The sequence below is a fragment of the Trichomycterus rosablanca genome, chromosome 6 (genome assembly GCF_030014385.1).
Source record: "Trichomycterus rosablanca isolate fTriRos1 chromosome 6, fTriRos1.hap1, whole genome shotgun sequence".
Taxonomy (NCBI): Eukaryota; Metazoa; Chordata; class Actinopteri; order Siluriformes; family Trichomycteridae; genus Trichomycterus; species Trichomycterus rosablanca.
Genome location: NC_085993.1, coordinates 12,048,194 through 12,068,044, shown reverse-complemented (window position 1 = coordinate 12,068,044; position 19,851 = coordinate 12,048,194). Strand labels below are relative to the sequence as shown.

At 39.0% G+C, this 19,851-nt stretch overlaps 1 protein-coding gene across 1 annotated transcript in view; it reads right to left on the bottom strand.

Moving 5' to 3' along the window:
* The window catches only part of LOC134316895 (membrane-associated guanylate kinase, WW and PDZ domain-containing protein 3), a 222,457-nt gene extending 216,723 nt beyond the window's left edge, over positions 1–5,734 (bottom strand). The window contains exon 1 of the mRNA XM_062997426.1: positions 5,360–5,734. Coding sequence (XP_062853496.1) covers positions 5,360–5,666 — 307 coding nt within the window. The 5' untranslated portion in view covers positions 5,667–5,734. The remainder of the gene's footprint in view (positions 1–5,359) is intronic.
* Positions 5,735–19,851: the final 14,117 nt, after the last annotated feature.

The following is a 19,851-nucleotide window of genomic DNA, read 5'->3' as shown; positions in this document are numbered from 1 at the left end:
TCATAAAGAGCCTTTTTAAAAAGGTGCTGGGAACAAACATTAGGAGTTGTTTGAAAAGCTTTTACAAGAGTACTTTGCAAAATTGTTTCTCTAATACACTTTAAACCACTTTTTGTTTTCACAACTTGAAACATTTTGTATGATTTGACCCTTATTTAAAATTTTATGACACATTATTTGCCATGAACGTCAAGCCATGAACTGTCCTTAAAGCTTGTTGCTATCAGGCCTAGAGAGTTTTGCATAACTGGGCACCAGAAGTGCGCTCTCTGCTTAGTCATCTGGTAGACATGAGAAGAGAGAAGAGAGGAAAGCCCTTGTCAGATATACATATACACATGTACAAAATACAATTCAAAGCTCAAAGCTCTACCCACTAGGCTACCACTGTACCACTGTGGATCAGTATTGGTCAATGGCAGCTGCTCAGAACTCTTTCATGGTCGTTTTAAAAATTAATGTCACATGTCAGGCGCAGAGCCAAGCCAGAGTTTTGTATCAGTGTGCTTGTAAATATGAAGCTGTAAGATCTGGATCAGTTAGCCTCTACTGGAGTTCTGACAGACTTGATGAACAACCTCTCATGAACTGAGTGAACCATGTAAGAGCCAGAAAATCACAGAGATGTTTGATACATGGCATAGTCAGCAGTGACTGAGAACCAGAGGAGCAGTGGTTTCAGCGATGCTTCACTGGGTTCTCATTTCACTGCAAGAAGACGAGCTAAGGCCTTATTTTTGCATTACATTTTACCGTACCTTTTCATGAATTTGCATTAATATAGTGTGTATGATTTGTGTAAATCCTATCTATTTAAAGTACCCATGAGGCCACCCAAAGTGGATGGGTCCTTGCTGAGTCTGGTTCCTCTCAAGGTTTCTTCCTGTCATTTTAAGGGAGTTTTTCCTTGCCACTGTCGTCCTTGGCTTGCTCAACAGGGGTTTTTGGTCTGTTGGTCCTGGATTCTGTAAAGTTGCTTTGAGACAATGTCCATTGTTAAAAGCTCTATATAAATAAATTTGACTTGACTTGACATAGTATGAGAAACCAGCATCTCTTGTATCAAAACAACCAAGGTTCAGTTACTCTTCGCTAATACAATAGTCATTGTTATAGAATAGAATTTTATTTTAAACATTGGAAAAAACAACCGTAAGCATGGGGTTTCACATAAAATTTATAACAGGTCAATTTACAGATAAATGTTATGGTGAATTAGCTGTGCTTTTTCTTGGCTTGTTTACAGTAGTATAAAGGTGCCTGAGTTTTGTGTGGCATAAATGTATTGTATCAGAAATGCCGCAGGCCGGATGAATTCTGTCTGTGGGTCATATTTTAGCCCCCAGGCCAGACTTTAAACATGCTCTATATGAAGGCATTTTGAGATTCAAGTCTCTTGCCAATATGCTTACAGTCCAAAATCGGCATTTTTCTATGTGCCAATTTAACACTTAAAACAAGTAAAGTGTTTTAAATAAAATAGAAATAGAAAGCAGTGCACTGACTTTTTTTAGCTTATTATGTTTATTTAAGTCATTGTGTCAATGGCTGTTCTGCATCGTGTTTATGCAGAAGTACTGTATATTTAAGGGTTATATTTATATAACAGTCATAAAGAGTGTCGGATAGAGTTTTATAGCACTAGATCATCATGGGACAGTTACATCATTAATTATGAATAATGCCACAGCTATGACAGGCATGAAACAAATAGTTGCAAACTGAGGCTTCTTGGGTGGGGTGGGGTGGGGGTTGTTCTAAAGCACACAAACCACACCTTTCTGCTTCATGTACTTTGAATAGAGAGAAGATTAATGCACAAGAATACAGTTGATTTCTTTAGGCATTGATTAGATGTGTGAATTATTTTGATGGAATTCTCTGCTGTATTTCTTGTGTTTTCTGTCAGCCAGAGAATCCATGGATTTTATGTTGAATTTAACTGGTCATCAAACTGACATGTGGTTGCAAAAAAGTCTACAGAACACCTTCAGCTCACAACATTCTAAGTAGTTCTAGAAACTGGTGTAATCTGTAATATCACTGTAAAGAATCCAGATAATAAATTAATAAATAAATCAACAAATGAAACATTACCAACCATTACCAACGCTGGGCAAATCCAAAAAGGTTTTTACTACATACACAATCATGCTATACAGAAAACGCAATTGGCTTTGGATCTGCCAACAGGTCTGTGCAGTTTAGGGGGCACACAATAGCTGTGTTTGTTATTATTATATGTTAGACAAAAGTGGCACTATTATTTTATCAGAACAACTGGCACACTATTCCAGACAAAGTACATAATGTGTGCTCTGCATCCTTTAGGCTTTAATACCCTTGTACATTATGAGGTTGCACTGATTGTCCTGGACTCTACATTAATAATGCAGTATAAAGTAAACAGGGTGTGGTTTAGGCATACACTGGTCCTGTGCCTGAAATGCTGCCCTTTTATATTTCTTTACTAGCAATAAAGTAAAGTTTTCTTTAAAGCTAACAAGGCAACAGAGAAGGTACAGCGGCAGAGAATGCAGTGTTGGCGCTGCAGTGTGAAGGGTGACAGCTTTAATCCTCATACCTAGTTCCTGTCTATGTGAGGTTTGTTATGTTCACTCTGTGCCCAGATGTTCTGTTTCATCCAGGTATACTGCCAACGCCCAAAAACATCCCAATAGGTGAAATGACTATATATGAATTCTTTTAATTTATTTAAATTATAAATATTTTATTACTTTCGTATCATGGTTTAAAATTAAATTAAAAATTAAATATAATTAAGATTAATAAAATGAATATCAGAATATCTATGCGTAAGATATATACATAAATATTTTACTCAGAAAGCCATAATTTGCTTTGTGTGGACATATAAGATATCAAAAAATCTGACTTTCAGGATTATGATTATAAATGACAATAAATATATTTACACTGCTGTAAAGATATTTATTATTTTGTTAAAGATACTGGTGATATCCTGTATAAATCAAAATAATGCGTGACCACACAGCATTAACACATTGGGGCAAGATCCTAATGCGTGGCCATGACTTATTGACATGTGGGAACAAGAAATGCAAAGATGATATAGTCTGGTTGGGGTTAGAACTTGAAAAATAAGCTTATATAAGGACAGGCTTACCTTTCTTAGACAGTCATGAGTCCCCTGAGAGCAACTATCCTATTCTGTATGCTTTATGTTGGCTGTGGCAAAAATAAAAATATCTTTTTGCCTTGCCTTACCTTACTAAGTCAACTTTTTCAATTAAAGTTTTGCATCAATTCTCTGCACCAGTCAGATGCATTCATTCATTTACTTACTTATTTTCACTAACATCATCATTCTGGTCAGAGTCACACTGAGTATGTGCCATGTTAAAATACTGTGTAATGCATGAATACGCCTTTCACATGGCACCAGTACACTGCATGGCACCGCACACTTACAAAAGCACTTAAAGCATTTACTCACTAGAAGCATTTAAAAGTAGCCAATCTCAATATCGATTATCAAAATAATCTCAAAAATATGTTTTTTAAAGGTGGGAGGAAACCAAAGTACCTGGAGAGAAACCTGTGAGGACACAGGTAGAGCATGTAAAACTCCTGATCAGGCAAGGAGGATAGAAGTCATGTTGCTGTACAGCACTGTACAACACAAAAGAGAATGTAAACCAACAAGCTGCTCTATGGTTAAATGCAGTAAGATCTAAAAAAGGCTCTCAATAAGGATAAAGAATTATGTAAATTAAATATAACAATTGCCATTTATATACAGTGTAGATCAAGCATCTATACATGTCTGGGGGTTATTTTTATTTGGTTGGGGCTGGTAGGGGGAATGTGTCATTAACATGAAATATGCAATTAATGTGAGCAATCAAATGTAAATTCTCCAGGGTAAAAATAAAGCTATGCTAATAATAATTTCAATGCAATTGCAAGCAAATTGCAGATCACATGTATTTCAGGCCTTCATATAAAATTATATAAGCAGCTTATTTTAGTAGTTTTTGATCATTTCTAAATTATTATTCTTGCAGTTAAAAAAATACCACTGTGCTCATATGTGTAGTTTCTCATTTAAAATCTTTAAGCTGTCTTTATGCAAAGTCAGAAGTGTAAGGAGTAAAGAATACAGTATAACAATGTCAGAAGTGTGGGTGCATTATGAAAATACAGTGGGCAGAATTCAGCAGATACAAGGTAAAACACAAATACATCAAAACGATCCAGCATTGATGACAGCATGTTTGCGTTTGGAATGCAGGGAACAGAACAAATACAGCTCAGATTTATTTTCTCACACAATAAACTGATTTATTAACCAAACAAAGTTTCTTTTAATTTTACCTTTAAATAAGAAAACTAGGACTTTAGAATTTGAATGTAACATTTTCTGTAAATGGAGAGGCTCAAGACTCAATTAATTTCCACTTATATTATCTGACAAATTATACAAACACTTCATTTTACCATTAATAAATAAACCCCAAATAATATTTCATCTGATTAATGGGTTTTTTTCAGTTTTTGTTAAAAATCTGGGTTAACTAGAAAAATCAGTAGTGTTATCCTTAATCCACAAATACACAAATCTTAATTTTGAGGTAAAAATAATATGGTGTTGGTTCATACTAGTAGTGAGCAGCAGTATCCCTCCTTCATCACAGTAGATGCAATTTTGCATCCTAGTAAAAGTAAATATAAAGTATTTTATTCAAAAGTGGTAGTGGTAGAAAATAGTGCTTGTTGAGACCCCAGTTATTTATTTATAAGTTTTAAATTTCTTGAGTCCAAAAGGGAAATTATGTTCTGTACAGTTTGTATATTTTGTTGTGTAAAACAATTAATTAACACATTAAATCCTGATGTATCAGATATGATACAAAACAAAACTCATATATGCAAACTCTCATTTCATTTTTTTTTTTTTGTACTTTACAGAAGGTCAAATAAGCATTCCAGTTTCAGAAATGTAGAATTTTGGGGCAATGTTTTGGTGGTTTAGGCTTTAAAGGGTTAACCATTCACATGCCAAATCTGAACCTTTTAACTACAGACTTATGGTGTTTAGGAAGATTTAAAACTCTAAATAAACTTTTTCACCTGTCATGCATCATTTACTTAAGTCTGTATGAAAAAATATATAAAACAGTGATGAACAATCAGTTTAAGATGATCAGCACTGTTGGGGTCGTTTGCAAAGCTCTGATGATCTAACTGTACCACTATATGAACAGCAAAAATCTTCAAACGCTTCAACCGGTATACATATTTTATATCGTCCGATGTTAAGGTATATCATCACACCGCCCAGCCCTGGTTCATATTAATAAGAAGGAAGTCCTACCGGGTTTGACGGTCTTGATGCGGATGGGCTCTCTGAAGTGGCGGATCACAGCGTGCGTGTCTCGGTTGGTGAGGCCGCTGACGGGTGTACCATTCACCTCCAGCAGCACGTCTCCATAATAGGGCAGCGAGCCGACATGACACACCAGTGCGTCCAGGTCCATGTGGCCGAGGAAAGGAAAGAGGCCATGTTCGGCTCCCCCGAGCAGTTCTACCACCGAGCCGAACTCGCCCGTTCCTCCCCACGACACCGCGCACTCCTTTACTTTAGCCGACCAGTGCTTCTTTCTCTTCAGCGCCTTGGACATGCTCGATCTGTCCGAGCTCTCCTTCTTTCAGCAGCAATCCAGATGTGTAGGCTTTATTTCAACATCAGCCCCAGATGTTCCTCTGTGCTGTCCCCTGGTCTCATGTCTTAACACAGAGACCTGCTACATGATACACTTATTCTAATTCCAATCAAACTGAAAGCGGAAAATACCACTAGTTAAATAAATAAGCTTTCTGCCTTTGAATGGAACTAGATTAAATAAAGCGAATCAGCAGCGATTTATCTAATTATTTTTACTATTATATCATTCTCACAACTTCACTTACAACAGTAAACACAGACAGGTTTCATCAAGAAGTCCATCAGCAAGACATATCATCAAGTAGCACTCAGAACCAGACTGGAACACCACCAACCCAAACGCGACTATTCAATCGTTTGAGAAGGTCGAAATTCAACAGGGATTCGAGTAAATAAAAAGTAAACATCGCGTCCGATCATGATTTATTCCAGCGTTCAGGAGCCGCCTGTGTTCTCTTCCTCCGGCGCTCTCTGTGCACCTGCCATCATCGCTGCGCAGCCGCTAAATACCCAACACGGACTCGAACCGGATTGTAGCAACACTAACAACACTCCTCAGGTTTCTTCACTCTTCAAAGCTCCGAGTTACAGTTTGTCTACAGCAAAAATAGCTTTTAAACAGCGCCGCTTACGAAACGCGCACAAACAACACACGCGCAGACGCTGTTCAAACGAATCCTGCCAGCGTCCATGCGCGCCGCTCAGCAAACGCATATAAAGCCGCGGCGCCGCCTTCTGATTGGCTGATCAGTTGACGTTCTGTAAAATAGAGTAATCCTTCAAAACAGAGTAGATTTACTGATCACTTCATTAGGAACACTTCTCTTGAAGGTGTATTTAATAGCCTTTTATGACCAACATTTATGGGTGATTCTTCAATTGGTGGAACTTTTACGTCCCTAAGTTATAAATTTAAAAATACTTTATTACAAAACAAATATTTTAGGTATTAAAAAGATCATTCATTGCATCACTAAAAAAAATTACATACCAAAATAATTATGATTTCCATTTTTTATGATGATTTAAACATCAATATTTTGCTACTTTGGCCTTGTCCCCAACCCAGACTTTAAAACTTCTCTGCTCTAATAAAATGCTAAAAAGTGATCAATTAATTATAAAAATCACAATATGAGTTTTATAATAACTTAAAAAGAAACAAAATGTAATTTTTTTTTCATATTTGTACAACCTATGCATATTTTTGAGCAATATATGACTGTCCCCAGCATTATCGTCATTACCGCAACAGTGTATGGTTTCTGTAGGGAATCATTTGAAGGTAACACTTGTTTATGTTGTAACCATGGAAACAAAGACTTGCAAGGAAGCACATGCCAGCCATGAGAGAAGATTGACATTTTAATGTCTGGAAATGTGAGTAATTTAATCATGTATTCCTCCTGATCATAGAGTATATTTATTCAGCGTCATTACCATTTACATCAATATGGCAGTACTTTACCAAAAAAAGAGAAATTTACACATTATTTATATGTATTTAAAGTGCATCTTGTACTAGCTGTTGACTAGCTTTAGCAAATCCATGGCCTAGCTAGTTTTTTTCTTAAAAAAAGTAAAAATTGTCATTACCGCAACACGTCATTACCAACACATAATGACATTTGTGACAATGAAATATTAAAATTCTATATAAGCTCAATTGTAGCCATCATTAAGTCTTTGCTCTAGCATTATCTTGACATAATTAAAACTAAATTATTCCTAATTTTATTTTTCAAAAGTTAAGATGGTCAAAAGAGCCCGCAATTGAAGAACCACCCTTATATAGATGCACTGTGTAGGTATCCAACTGCTGTAGCCCACTTTTTGTTTATATTGCTCTATAAGGGCGACATGGTGGCATGGTGGGTAGCACTGTCGTCTCACAGCAAGAAGGTCCTGGGTTCACTCCTCAGGTGGGGTTCTTTCTATGTGGAGTTTGCATGTTCTCCCTGTTTCTGCATGGGTTTCCTCCGGGAGCTCCGGTTTCCTCCCACAGTCCAAAGACATGCAAGTGAGGTGAATTGGAGATACAAAATTGTCCATGACTGTGTTTGACATTAAACTTGTGAATTGATGAATCTTGTGTTAAGAGTAGCTACCGCTTCTGTCATGAATGTAACCAAAGTGTGTAAAACATGATGTTAAAATCATGATAAATGAATATATATTTATATATTTATATAATGTGTCTATACACATTAGCGACACCCAGTACCCCATCATTTATTTAAATAGAACCCCTCTGCATTTAGGTTACAACAATAATTTATCAAAGTGTTTATAAACCAAGCAAGGGACTGCCCAGTGGCTCGGTGGGTAGCACTGTCATCTCACAGCAAGAAGGTCCTGGGTTAGCTTCTCAGGTGGGGTTCTTTCTATGTGGAGTTTGCATGTTCTCCCTGTGTCTGCATGGGTTTCCTCCGGGAGCTCTGGTTTCCTCCCACAGTCCAAAGACATGCAAGTGAGGTGAATTGGAGATACAAAATTGTACATGAATGTATTTGACGTTGAACTTGTGAACTGATGAATCTTGTGTACCAAATAACTACCGTTTCTGTCATGAATGTAACCAAAGTGTAAAACATGACGTTAAAATCCTAATAAATAAATAAATACTGCTCTATACACCTTAGCGACACCCAGAACCCCATCATTTATTCTAATAGAAATATATGTCTTATATATTATTCTAGCAGGATACTGCATTTGTAGCATGTTGCTGACTGTCTGTGTTAACTTGATGAAAATAACACAACAATGCTGAAATTTGGTTATTCTGTGCTGTTTTAATTAAAAACTTGTACAAGACATATTACTGCTAGTTACTAACAGTTATTGACAGTTGTAGCCTAGTGGGTAGAGCTTTGGACTATTAACTGAAAGGTTGAGAGTTTGAATCCCAGCTTTGCCACGCAGCCACTGTTGGGCCCTTGAGCAAGGCCCTTAACCCTTTCTGCTCCAGCAGCCCCATACAATGGCTGACCCTGCGCTCTGACCCCAGCTTCCAAACAAGCTGGGATACGCGATGAGGTACTGTACGCCTGTATTTGTATATATGATAAATAAAGGCATTCTACACCGATCAGCCATAACGTTAAAACCACCTCCTGGTTTCTACACACACTGTCCATTTTATCAGCTCCACTTACCATATAGAAGCACTTTGTAGTTCTCCAATTACTGACTGTAGTCCATCTATTTCTCTACATACTTTTTTTTTAGCATGCCTTCACCCTGTTCTTCAATGGCCAGGACCACCACAGAACCACTACAGAGCAGGTATTATTTAGGTGGTGGATCATTCTCAGCACTGCAGTGACACTGACATGGTGGTGGTGTGTTAGTGGGTGTTGTGCTGGTATGAGTGGATCAGACACAGCAGCGCTGCTGGAGTTTTTAAATTCCGTGTCCACTCACTGTCCACTCTATTAGACACTCCTACCTAGTTGGTCCACCTTGTAGATGTAAAGTCAGAGACGATCGCTCATCTATTGCTGCTGTTTGAGTTGGTCGTCTTCTAGACCTTCATCAGTGATCACAGGACGCTGCCCACGGGGTGCTGTTGGCTGGATATTTTTGGTTGGTGGACTATTCTCAGTCCAGCAGTGACAGTGAGGTGTTTAAAAACTCCAGCAGCATTGCTGTGTCTTATCCTCCCTGCTCTGTAGTGGTCCTGGGAGAGTCCTGACCATTGAAGAACAGCATGAAACGGGGCTAACAAAGCATGCAGAGAAACAGTCGGTAATTGTAGAACAACAAAGGGCTTCTATATGATAAGTGGAGCTGATAAAATGGACAGTGAGTTTATAAACAAGGAGGTGGTTTTAATGTTATGGCTGATCGGTGTACATTTGAGTCTAGCCATGCATCTCTGCAGCCCCACCTGGTGGTGTACTGCTGTAAATACCTGACTTAGTAAACCAATCCACTAACGCTTTTATTTGCAGTGATTTAACAAAATACTGGTACTAAGACAAACCTCTGCTGGTTTCATTCAGCACTTTGTAAATAAGCTCAGGCTACTGCTTAATTAAAAACATGTAAAGACAAGCCAGTTAACCACCTTCACAAGGCATCATATCACTCAGTAATACACTTCATGCTTTTTTTTCTATTGAAAGGTTCTGCACTGTACAGTGTTTTTTAAACCTCTGATTCCACCTTTAATAGTTGTTTTCATTTATTTATTTATTAAGATTTTAACGTCATATTTTACACACTTTGGTTACATTCATGACAGAAATGGTAGTTACTCGTTACACAAGATTCATCAGTTCACAAGTTTTCCATGTCAAACATGAACAATGTATCTCCAATTCACCTCACTTGCATGTCTTTGGACTGTGGGAGGAAACCAAAGCTCCCGGAGAAAACCCACACAGACACAGGGAGAACAATCAAACTCCACACAGAAAGGACCCAGACCCCCTCACCTAGGGATTGAACTTAGGACCTTCTTGCTGTGAAGCAACGGTGCTATGCACTGAGCCACCATGAGTTGTTTTCATTGCAAAGTAAGGATAAATTTTGCATACCCCATCAAGACGTTATACACCAGAAAATGGAAAACACTGATAGCTACTTTTGGTCAGCTGACAAGGCACAAACACTTATCCGTTTTTAAAAAGAGGAATTGGCATGTTCACCCTGGTTGGGATTACGATGGGCCCAGTGGCACCCAGACAACACTGGGTACCAGACAGGAATTCATTCTTGGGAAAGCAAAACACAACTTCTGTTCACTTACACCTAGAAGCCAATCTACAGTATATTTTGCAGCAAAGATCCAATGGTTCCCCATGGCTTTACCAGCTGTGCCACCCAGCTTTAATGTTATAAAAATTTTAAGTGAATTCATATGGCAATGTATTGCCCAACACCAAAATGTAATTACTGCTGTGTAATGAAACTAATTCATGAATCAGCTGTTTTCATTTCATTCATTTTGATAATTAGCCTATTCCAAGGACGTAGCCATGAAATGAACATTGGGGAGCAAATCTGCCAGGGGAGTGGGAAGGGGTTCCTGCTATATCAACAACTGATGGGAACACTGACAGACCCTAACATTACACAAAGCTATTGAGTGGAATATGGTGGGGGACATAATGAGCATATCTGAATATTGGGGGTGGGCATGCCCCCCCCCCCAGTGTATATTGTGACCTATTTATTTAAGTATAGCAGAAAACATCCTCTAAACATCCTCTAAAATCTTTGAGTAAAAGAGCAAATTTGAGATTAATTCAACACCACTTAAAGGCACTGAACACACGTCAAAGCAAATTTTAGTTCATTAAAACATCAAACCATACTGACAAGGTTAAGGTGCCCCTCATAGGCAGTCAACTAACTTGAAGGAGATGTCTATTGTAACACCAAGGGGAGACAAAGAAATACAGTGATTAAAGAGAAAAAGGAAAGAAGAAAAAATAGCACTGCTGTAAATAACTGTACTTAGAAACTAATGTTTTCTTCAAAAAAGAGTCTCTAGACAAATTAATATGAATACAGAGCACAAAACCGCAACCAAAATGGCTGGATCTAACCCATTTACCCAGTTCCACTAAACCTGACTAAACCTCTGCTGACAAAATGTAAAAATACACAGATCAGCCATAACATTAAAACCACCTCCTTGTTTCTACACTCACTGACCATTTTATCAGCTCCACTTACCATATAGGAGCACTTTGTAGTTCTACAATTACTGACTGAAGTCCATCTATTTCTCTACATACCTTTTTAGCCTGCTTTCACTCTGTTCTTTAACGATCAGGACCCCCACAGGACCACTACACAGCAGGTATTATTTAGGTGGTGGATCATTCTCAGCACTGCAGTGACACTGACATGGTGGTGGTGTGTTAGTGTGTGTTGTGCTGGTATGAGTGAATAAGACACAGCAATGCTGCTGGAGTTTTTAAACACCTCACTGTCACTGCTGGACTGAGAATAGTCCACCAACCAAAAATATATCCAGCCAACAGCGCCCCGTGGGCAGCGTCCTGTGACCACTAATGAACGTCTAGAAGATGACCGACTCAAACAGCAGCAATAGATGAGCGATCGTCTCTGACTTTACATCTACAATGTAAACCAACTAGGTAGGAGTGTATAATAGAGTGAACAGTGAGTGGACACGGTAATTAAAAACCCATACCAGCACAACACACACTAACACACCACCACCATGTCAGTGTCACTGCAGTGCTGAGAATGATCCACCACCTAAATAATACCTGCTCTGTAGTGGTCCTGTGGGGGTCCTGACCATTAAAGAACAGGGTGAAAGCAGGCTAAAAAAGTATGTAGAGAAACAGAAGGACTACAGTCAGTAATCGTAGAACTACAAAGTGCTTCTATATGGTAAGAGGAGCTGATAAAATGGACAGTGAGTGTAGAAACAAGTGGTTTTAATGTTATGGCTGATCAGTGTAGTTCCCTCTTCTAGGAACAACTGAGTTGTTTCCTGCAGTAAATGTGTATTAAGTCCTTTTACATTATGTTTTAAAGTTTTAAAAGCAGCATTATTAGTTTGCATAAATTTCCCACCGGTTATATGGGAAGGGTGCGGTGCAAAGTTGTTGATGAGGGTAATAAACCCAGAGTGAGTTGAGGGTGCATGCATTTTTAATAACACAGCAGCGCAGTTTAGCAGCAGACTGAGGTGAATGCTTTGATCCTTTTCCCCAAAATATCCTACACAGCACTTCACACACAGGCCTGGTATGAAAACTGTCAGTTGAAGTGTTTAGTGAGATGTAAAAGCGTCTCAACTTATTTTAAAGCCTGCCAGAACTTTCCTTTTTGTTCTACTGTGTTGACCTAATTCAGTCATGCTGCCACAGCAGTGCTACATTGCTGAGGTGTAATTTTTTGCATATAAGCACCTCAATAAAGTTCCTCTGAGCATGACATTTTCAAACATTCAGCTAATGAATGTAGGACAGCTAAAGGCCCCCAAAACTACTACAGTGGTCAATAAACATCTTTTATTAGAGCTGACCCTTTTATTATAGGAATTACATAAACTGATACATAAGTTCTTTGGAACTGCCCTATGTCTTGCTGTTAGCTGATGTATAATAGGCTAGCTGGCCAATTGGTACCCAAGTGAAGTTCAGTCGTAACTGAGTAAAATACATCTATTTTTATGGTATGGACTTTGAAAGACATCCTTACAATTGGACAGTGTTGACCAATGTCTACCAAACTACAAACTATTCAACTAATTAATTTATCAAATTAGTGAACGGCTATTGGTGCCTTTACAATTATGACAATCTCTGAAGTATTCAGATTTATGATCATATATATATATGATTTACAGTGGTACCTTGAAACTCAACGTCAGTTGGTTCTGGGAGCGGCGTTGAGTTTAAAAGACGTTGAGTTTCAAGTTATTTTTTTTCCATAAGGATGTATGGGAAACCTGTTATTGCGTTCCATGGTCCCGGTTAATGTGACTTATTTCACTAAAACAACAAGCAATACATTTCATTAATAGAGAGAACTAATGAGCAGTAATAATAAGAGAGGTTTAGTGTTTCCATGTTGTTCTTTTATTACATTAAATCACATTAAGCTGTTTTTAACTATAAGCGTTTTAGACTCCAAAAAAACAGAACCCCGAGCTATAATACAAGTTTAAAAGTGAAACAGGAGGAAAATCCAGCTAAACACAGATACATGTGGATGCTTTTCGAGTGGATTTGACGGTTATTCCACACAAATGCAGATTTGTCTAATAAGCGCACTTGATGACGTTTTACTGCACAGCTTATGTCAAGTGCTGAATAAAGCGGCTGTTCATTGTAAATTTTAAATTAAATAAATAACACGGTGAGTTTAAGCGTACAAATTTCTTGACGAAGAGCGTTGAGTTTCAAAGTACCTTCAAATTGCAGCCCAGTCTGAACTGAAGGATTTAGTAAGGTCCAATCTTATTTTTACCATTTACTTAGGCATAACAAATGCAAGAATCACCGTCAAGAGAGTGGTGAGATATCGATTGTAAGGTTAAAGATTTTAATCCCAGCTTCGCCAAGCTACCGCTGTTGGGTTTTTGAGCGAGATCTCTGACCCACATTCTGACCCCAGGCTGGGATATGCAAAAATATTACATGTATGCACACAGGTGGTGGACCATTTTCAGCACTGCAACGACTAGCTTGGAAATGGCATGGCATATGAGTGTATCAGGTGTAGCATTGTTGGGATTTTAGTTACTCACAGCTTACATCTAGGATTCAGCAAATATGATCTAGCATTATAAACTGAGTAACTTTAAAAACGCCAAATCACTATGGTCAGACAACAGAGTTAAAGTATTATTGTAACAGCAAGGGCTGCTTAGAGTCAGCCAACAGCGGTCCAATGAGGGTCAAGCCACAAACCGCCGACAGGTTGTTGGGCAGCCAGGACTCACTAATGCCACTGAAAATAAAAGTACAAACCAACAAATGGGCTAATTTGATTCAAACTACAGTACATTATTTTATTATTGATTGTTATTAAATGAACGTGTCTTAACACAGTGCATCAAACCCTTCTGTCTATAAGGCTGCATAGTCATGGGGCAAAGTGCCCATGCTAATTCCTGTCCACCACTGAAAGCACCTACAATAAGCCTGTAGGCATTGAATCTGGACATCAAAGCAATGGAAAAAAAGTCAACTGGTCCAACGCGAACCGTGTATCATTTGCCAGCAGAAGAGATGGCACCAGGATGCCCTGCAGGATGAAAAAGAAGCCAGATGAGCTGCTGGTTATTTCCTGGTGCTATATACTACATGGCTCTTTAAATGCCTGGGCGGCATGGTGGCTAAGTGGGTAGCACTGTCGCATCACAGCAAGAAGGTCCTGGGTTCGATCCCCAGGTGGGGAGATCTGGGTCCTTTCTGTGTGGAGTTTGCATGTTCTCCCCGTGTCTGCGTGGGTTTCCTCCGGGTGCTCACAGTCCAAAGACATGCAAGTGAGGTTAATTGGAGACACTAAATTGTCCATGACTGTGTTTGATATAACTTTGAGAAGTGATGAACCTTGTGTAATGAATAACTACCGTTCCTGTCATGAATGTAACCAAAGTGTAAAACATGACGTTAAAATCCTAATAAACAAACAAACGAACTTTAAATGCCTTGTGGCGTCCAAGTCTCAGCAGAGCTGGTTTGACAGAATATTATGCAATTGGTTTGATGTTATAGTTCATTTGGTGTACAGCAATGTCACCCAGCCAGCACTACCATCCAGGGAGTTTTATATACATGAGTCTATTTTAAAATTCTACGTTTACGGAGATTTTGTGATCTGTTAACTAAATATTGGATGACATTGCTGAAGGTTGTTGTTAAACATAAAATGTAAACAAATCCCATTTCATGTTCAGGATTAGCTTCATCAGCTTAGCATGCATAACATGACAGTGTACGAACATAGTACAACAGAATTAGCATTTTTATTGTTTAAATTTCAGCTAAATATGCAACATTTTCAAACAAAAAGCTCTTTATACATGCTTTACAGAATGTACAAGGACAATATTGGAAATAAAACATCATAAAAAAGACATTAAAGCAGCATTGGAATATTCTCAAAGCATTAATGCTGACCTTTGGTTTCAGTTCAGGAAAACACTGATTTAGTATGAAGAGAACAGCACTGTTGGGTGTATACCAACTTTCCAGCTTAAACATATGCCCTTCGGCACAAGAGCGGGCACACTCGGCTCACCTCCATTTGAATTGGATTGGTCAATAAAGTCTTATGATTGTAGTGTGTGAATTTCTCCCATCTTTGCTCTAATATACAAATAGTAAGAGTTTGCAAGTGATCACAGTGGTATATGTTCTTCACCTATAAGTTCCATGCTCAACAGCTTCAATTTCTTACCAATAACCACTGACATCTCACAGTTAATGTTACTGTTAACAGAGCTGCATAGGAAGTCAATCACAGCATCGACAGCATGTACACTATGGGATTTAAAAGACGTCATATTGAACAGAACGATGTGTCATAAAACAGCTGGAAATCTTAAATATGTCAAAGCACAATGAAAAAAACACGACGTAAAAATAAACATACGGTAAAAATGACATGATTAGGTGCAAAATTCTAAACAGTTTGATGAGAATGACAGTGGACGGTAGTTGTACCATTTATACTGAGCAACAGCTTACGTGAAATGAAATGGGATATTGAAGGTACCTGTCTGATACATACAGGAAAGAGGTGCTAGGGGTGTAATGATACACATATTTCTAGATACAGTGGTCACAATGTGATACATGCTGCAAGTCTAACCGAATACAATGCAAGCAATGTTCACATTTACATTTTCGTCACGGTGGCTCGGTGGGTAGCACTGTCGTCTCACAGCAAGAAGGTCCAGGGTTCGATCCCCAAGTGGGGCGGTCTGGGTACTTTGTGTGGTTTGCATGTTCTCCCCAAGTCTGTGTGGGTTTCCTCCGGGAGGTCCGGTTTCCCCCCACAGTCCAAAGACATGCAAGTGAGGTGAATTGGAGATACTAAATTGGCCAGGACTGTGTCCAATATAACCTTGTGTAACGAGTAACTACCGTTCCTGTCATGAATGTAACCGAAGTGTAAAACATGACGTTAAAATCCTAATAAACAAACATTTACATTTTTAGCATTCAGCAGACGCTTTTTTCCAAAGCGACTTACAGTTGTGACAGTGTACAATCTAAGCAATTGAGGGTTAAGGGCCCCAACAGTGGCTACCTGGCAGTGGTGAGGCTTAAACCGGCAACCTTCCGATTACTGGAACAGTACCTTCACCACTAGGCTACAGCTGGCCTATACACAGCCATTACACCAGAACTCCCATGATGGAGCTAAATTTCGACTACAGAAAAGAGAGATCTAAAGCCTTTGTTTTAATCCCGACGTTAATATGGCGTTTAACACTGTGCTAATTGTCAGCTGCATTAAACGACAAGAAATCACGATAAAGCAATTAACATTCAGCAATTCTGTAACGTTATCTCAGATTACTCGATTAGTGTCACATACTTTACTGCAGCTGTGTTATCCACGCCTAGCACACAATAAATACACTGATTTTTTACCCGCTTGTGTTTGAACTGTAGTGTTTTGAAGTGCAGCGATGCTTTTTCATTTCCTATCCTCAAATTTGTGTATCGTTACACCCCTGCTCAATGCTGTAGTGTATTTTATCTAACACACAGTTCACAATTATATTCAAGTACCTCATAAGAGAATGTGTTTCATATGCACAGTCACATACTCACACACAATTGCATTAGCTCTTTGGAACATTGCATCCAGCTACAATAAGTGCAGCATTTATAGGACAATACAGGACAAAACATTTTGGAGAAAAATTAAAAACCAACCTATGACGTACTGCATGGAACATCAGTCTATGACTGCAGATTTAAAAAGTGCTAAAATACATATTAGGTATTTTTATTGAACTTAAATCGTAGGTCTAAACTCAGTCAGCCTGAACCATCGGGTCCAGTTTTAATAACAGCAAGAGAGGTGTCAAAGCTGGTGGTAAACCTTTTGGTCATGTGTATGCAGACTTGAAGCAAACAGCGTATTTGTGTGTATAATATTAATGTTACGTTCAACAGGTACATGGAAAGAAATTAGTCGAAGGGAGGGAAGAATCCCAAAAAGGGAAAATAGTAAATAATTTATTATTTAAATAATAATATGCTATATAAAACAGTATGTGCAGCAGATAAGCTGCTCTGTCTCCAAATGAACATACACTACATGGTCAAAAGTATTTGCACACCTGACCATGAGCTGGACACCCCATTTTTATAACAAATGGAATTAAAATAGAGTGACATTGATGTGATCTTTTCAGGTATAACAGCATTCTTCTGAGAAGGCTTCTCATGAGACTTCAATGTATGTCTGTGGGAATTTGTGCCCATTCAGTCAAAAGATGACAGCATTTGAATTGCTGGCACTGATGTTGGCAAAGAAAGCGTCACTGAACTTTCCAGTTAAGTCCAAAGCTGTTCAGCAAGACTGTTCAGTGGTCAAGCTTCACAGACATGAAGTTTTGTGTACAGGTGCACAGTGATGCTGGAACAGAAAAGGGCCCTCCCTAAAGTGTTGCAGCAGCAACACCTGTAAGCAACTGCTGTGCCTGAAACACATGGATTGAATAATTAGAAGGGGTGTCCCAATACTTCTGTCCATATAGTGTACCTTATTACTCTGTGTACTCGTTTCAGTGTTACGTTTAATTACTGGTTCTTCCTTATCAGCCTGTGTCATATAATATGGGCTTTAGATAAACAAAAAAGTAAACAGACTATATCATCACTATGATTATTATTACTAGAAACTTAATGGTGCTGCTCTTACACCCACAAGCAGATCAACTGTGGCTTCCCAGGGTGCTATCGCAGGCAGTCATGTGATGTATTGGGCCCGATCAAAGTCTAATCAAGTCTGTACACGATGAGCTGTATGAACTCAAAGCACAACCTGTTTCCTGAAGCAAATAATGTCACTTGCACAGTGTGTCTAATGTCAGACTTGCTTCTAGCAAGATGTATGCTGGCGGCAGACTCTGCGAAAAAGGGGTTTCAACACAAAGATCACCTGCCATGTGTTTCAAAGGCAACTGGAGAGAGCTTTAATACTAAAAAAGCCACTGACATGCCCAAAGCTGTCACTACAGGCTGTGTTTACAAGGACAGGTTTACAGCTTCTGTTAAAAACTCTCTCTCTGCTGTGTTTCACACACACAATGTTTGAGGATGTGTGGGAATATGGGCAGCTTTACCTTAAAATTTCATGAGAATTTCTGGTGGAATTTAGGATACTTATTTAAAATTTAAATGTAAAATATGCGACCCTTTAAAAACTCTGACACACAAGCGGTTGTACCAGCAAAGCACATCATGTTCTCCTGAATGCTTGAATTCACTTGTAAACACAGCACAACTGTTAGTAATGGTACTGTAACAGTACCTGTACTCTTTAGTGGACACAACAGCGGGTAAAAAAAATTACCTACGTACAGACTTAAGAATTTTCTGTTTGATGTGTTTTACTGATTTTTTCTGAATTTATCCACCTTTATCTCCCAATCTTGTGAATTCGCTGATGCTTAAACAAGCCCTGGTCTGAACAAGAAGAGCCGGATCACCACACGCCCCCTCCAACACGTCTGATCTGCGGGCGCTTTGTACACCTGCCAGTGTTGGGTTGCCACACAGCGTCAAAACGCATAGATCCATTTGACCCCCCAGGACCCTTTTATGCAGGTGTCTGGACCAGTCCTGGAAATTGCATATCTCTACGGCAGCAGGAAGAGACCCTGTCCAACCTTTCCTACCTAAAACAGGGCAGTGTGGTGCTAGCTGCAGGTTCTGCTTTTTTTTCATATAATAGTGCTAAGTCACATCACATTTCACTCTGCTTACAGGATTTATTCAAGCATAAAAAGGTGGTGAAATGCCTAGAGGGTTATACACTGATCAGGTATAACACTATGACCACCTTCCTAATATTGTGTTGGTCTCCTTTTGCTGCCCCATACAACAAACTGGAATGCACTGTGTATTGTGACACCTTTTTGTCTGAACCAGCATTAACTTCTTTAGCAATTTGAGCTACAGTAGCTCGTCTGTTGGATCGGACCACACGGGCCAGCCTAGGCTCCCCACGTGCATCAATGAGCCTCGGCCGCCCATGACCCTGTCGCCGGTATACCACTGTTCCTTCCTTGGACCACTTTTGATAGATACTGACCCCTGAAGACTGGGAACACCCCACAAGAGCTGCAGTTTTGGAGATGCTCTGATCCAGTCGTCTAGCCATCACAGCTTGGCCCTTGTCAAACTCTCACAAATCCTTACGCTTGTTCATTTTTCCTGCTTCTAACACATCAACTTTGAGGATCAAATGTTCACTTGCTGCCTAATACATCCCACCCACTAACAGGTGCCGTGATGAAGAGATAATCAGTGTTATTCACTTCACCTGTCAGTGGTCATGATGTTATGCCTGGTCGGTGTATGTACTCATACATACATTGAACAAAACAGGGACTGTCTTTTTACGAATTGAGTGGAAACCTATAGAAACATCAAGTGAACTGCATAAGAATT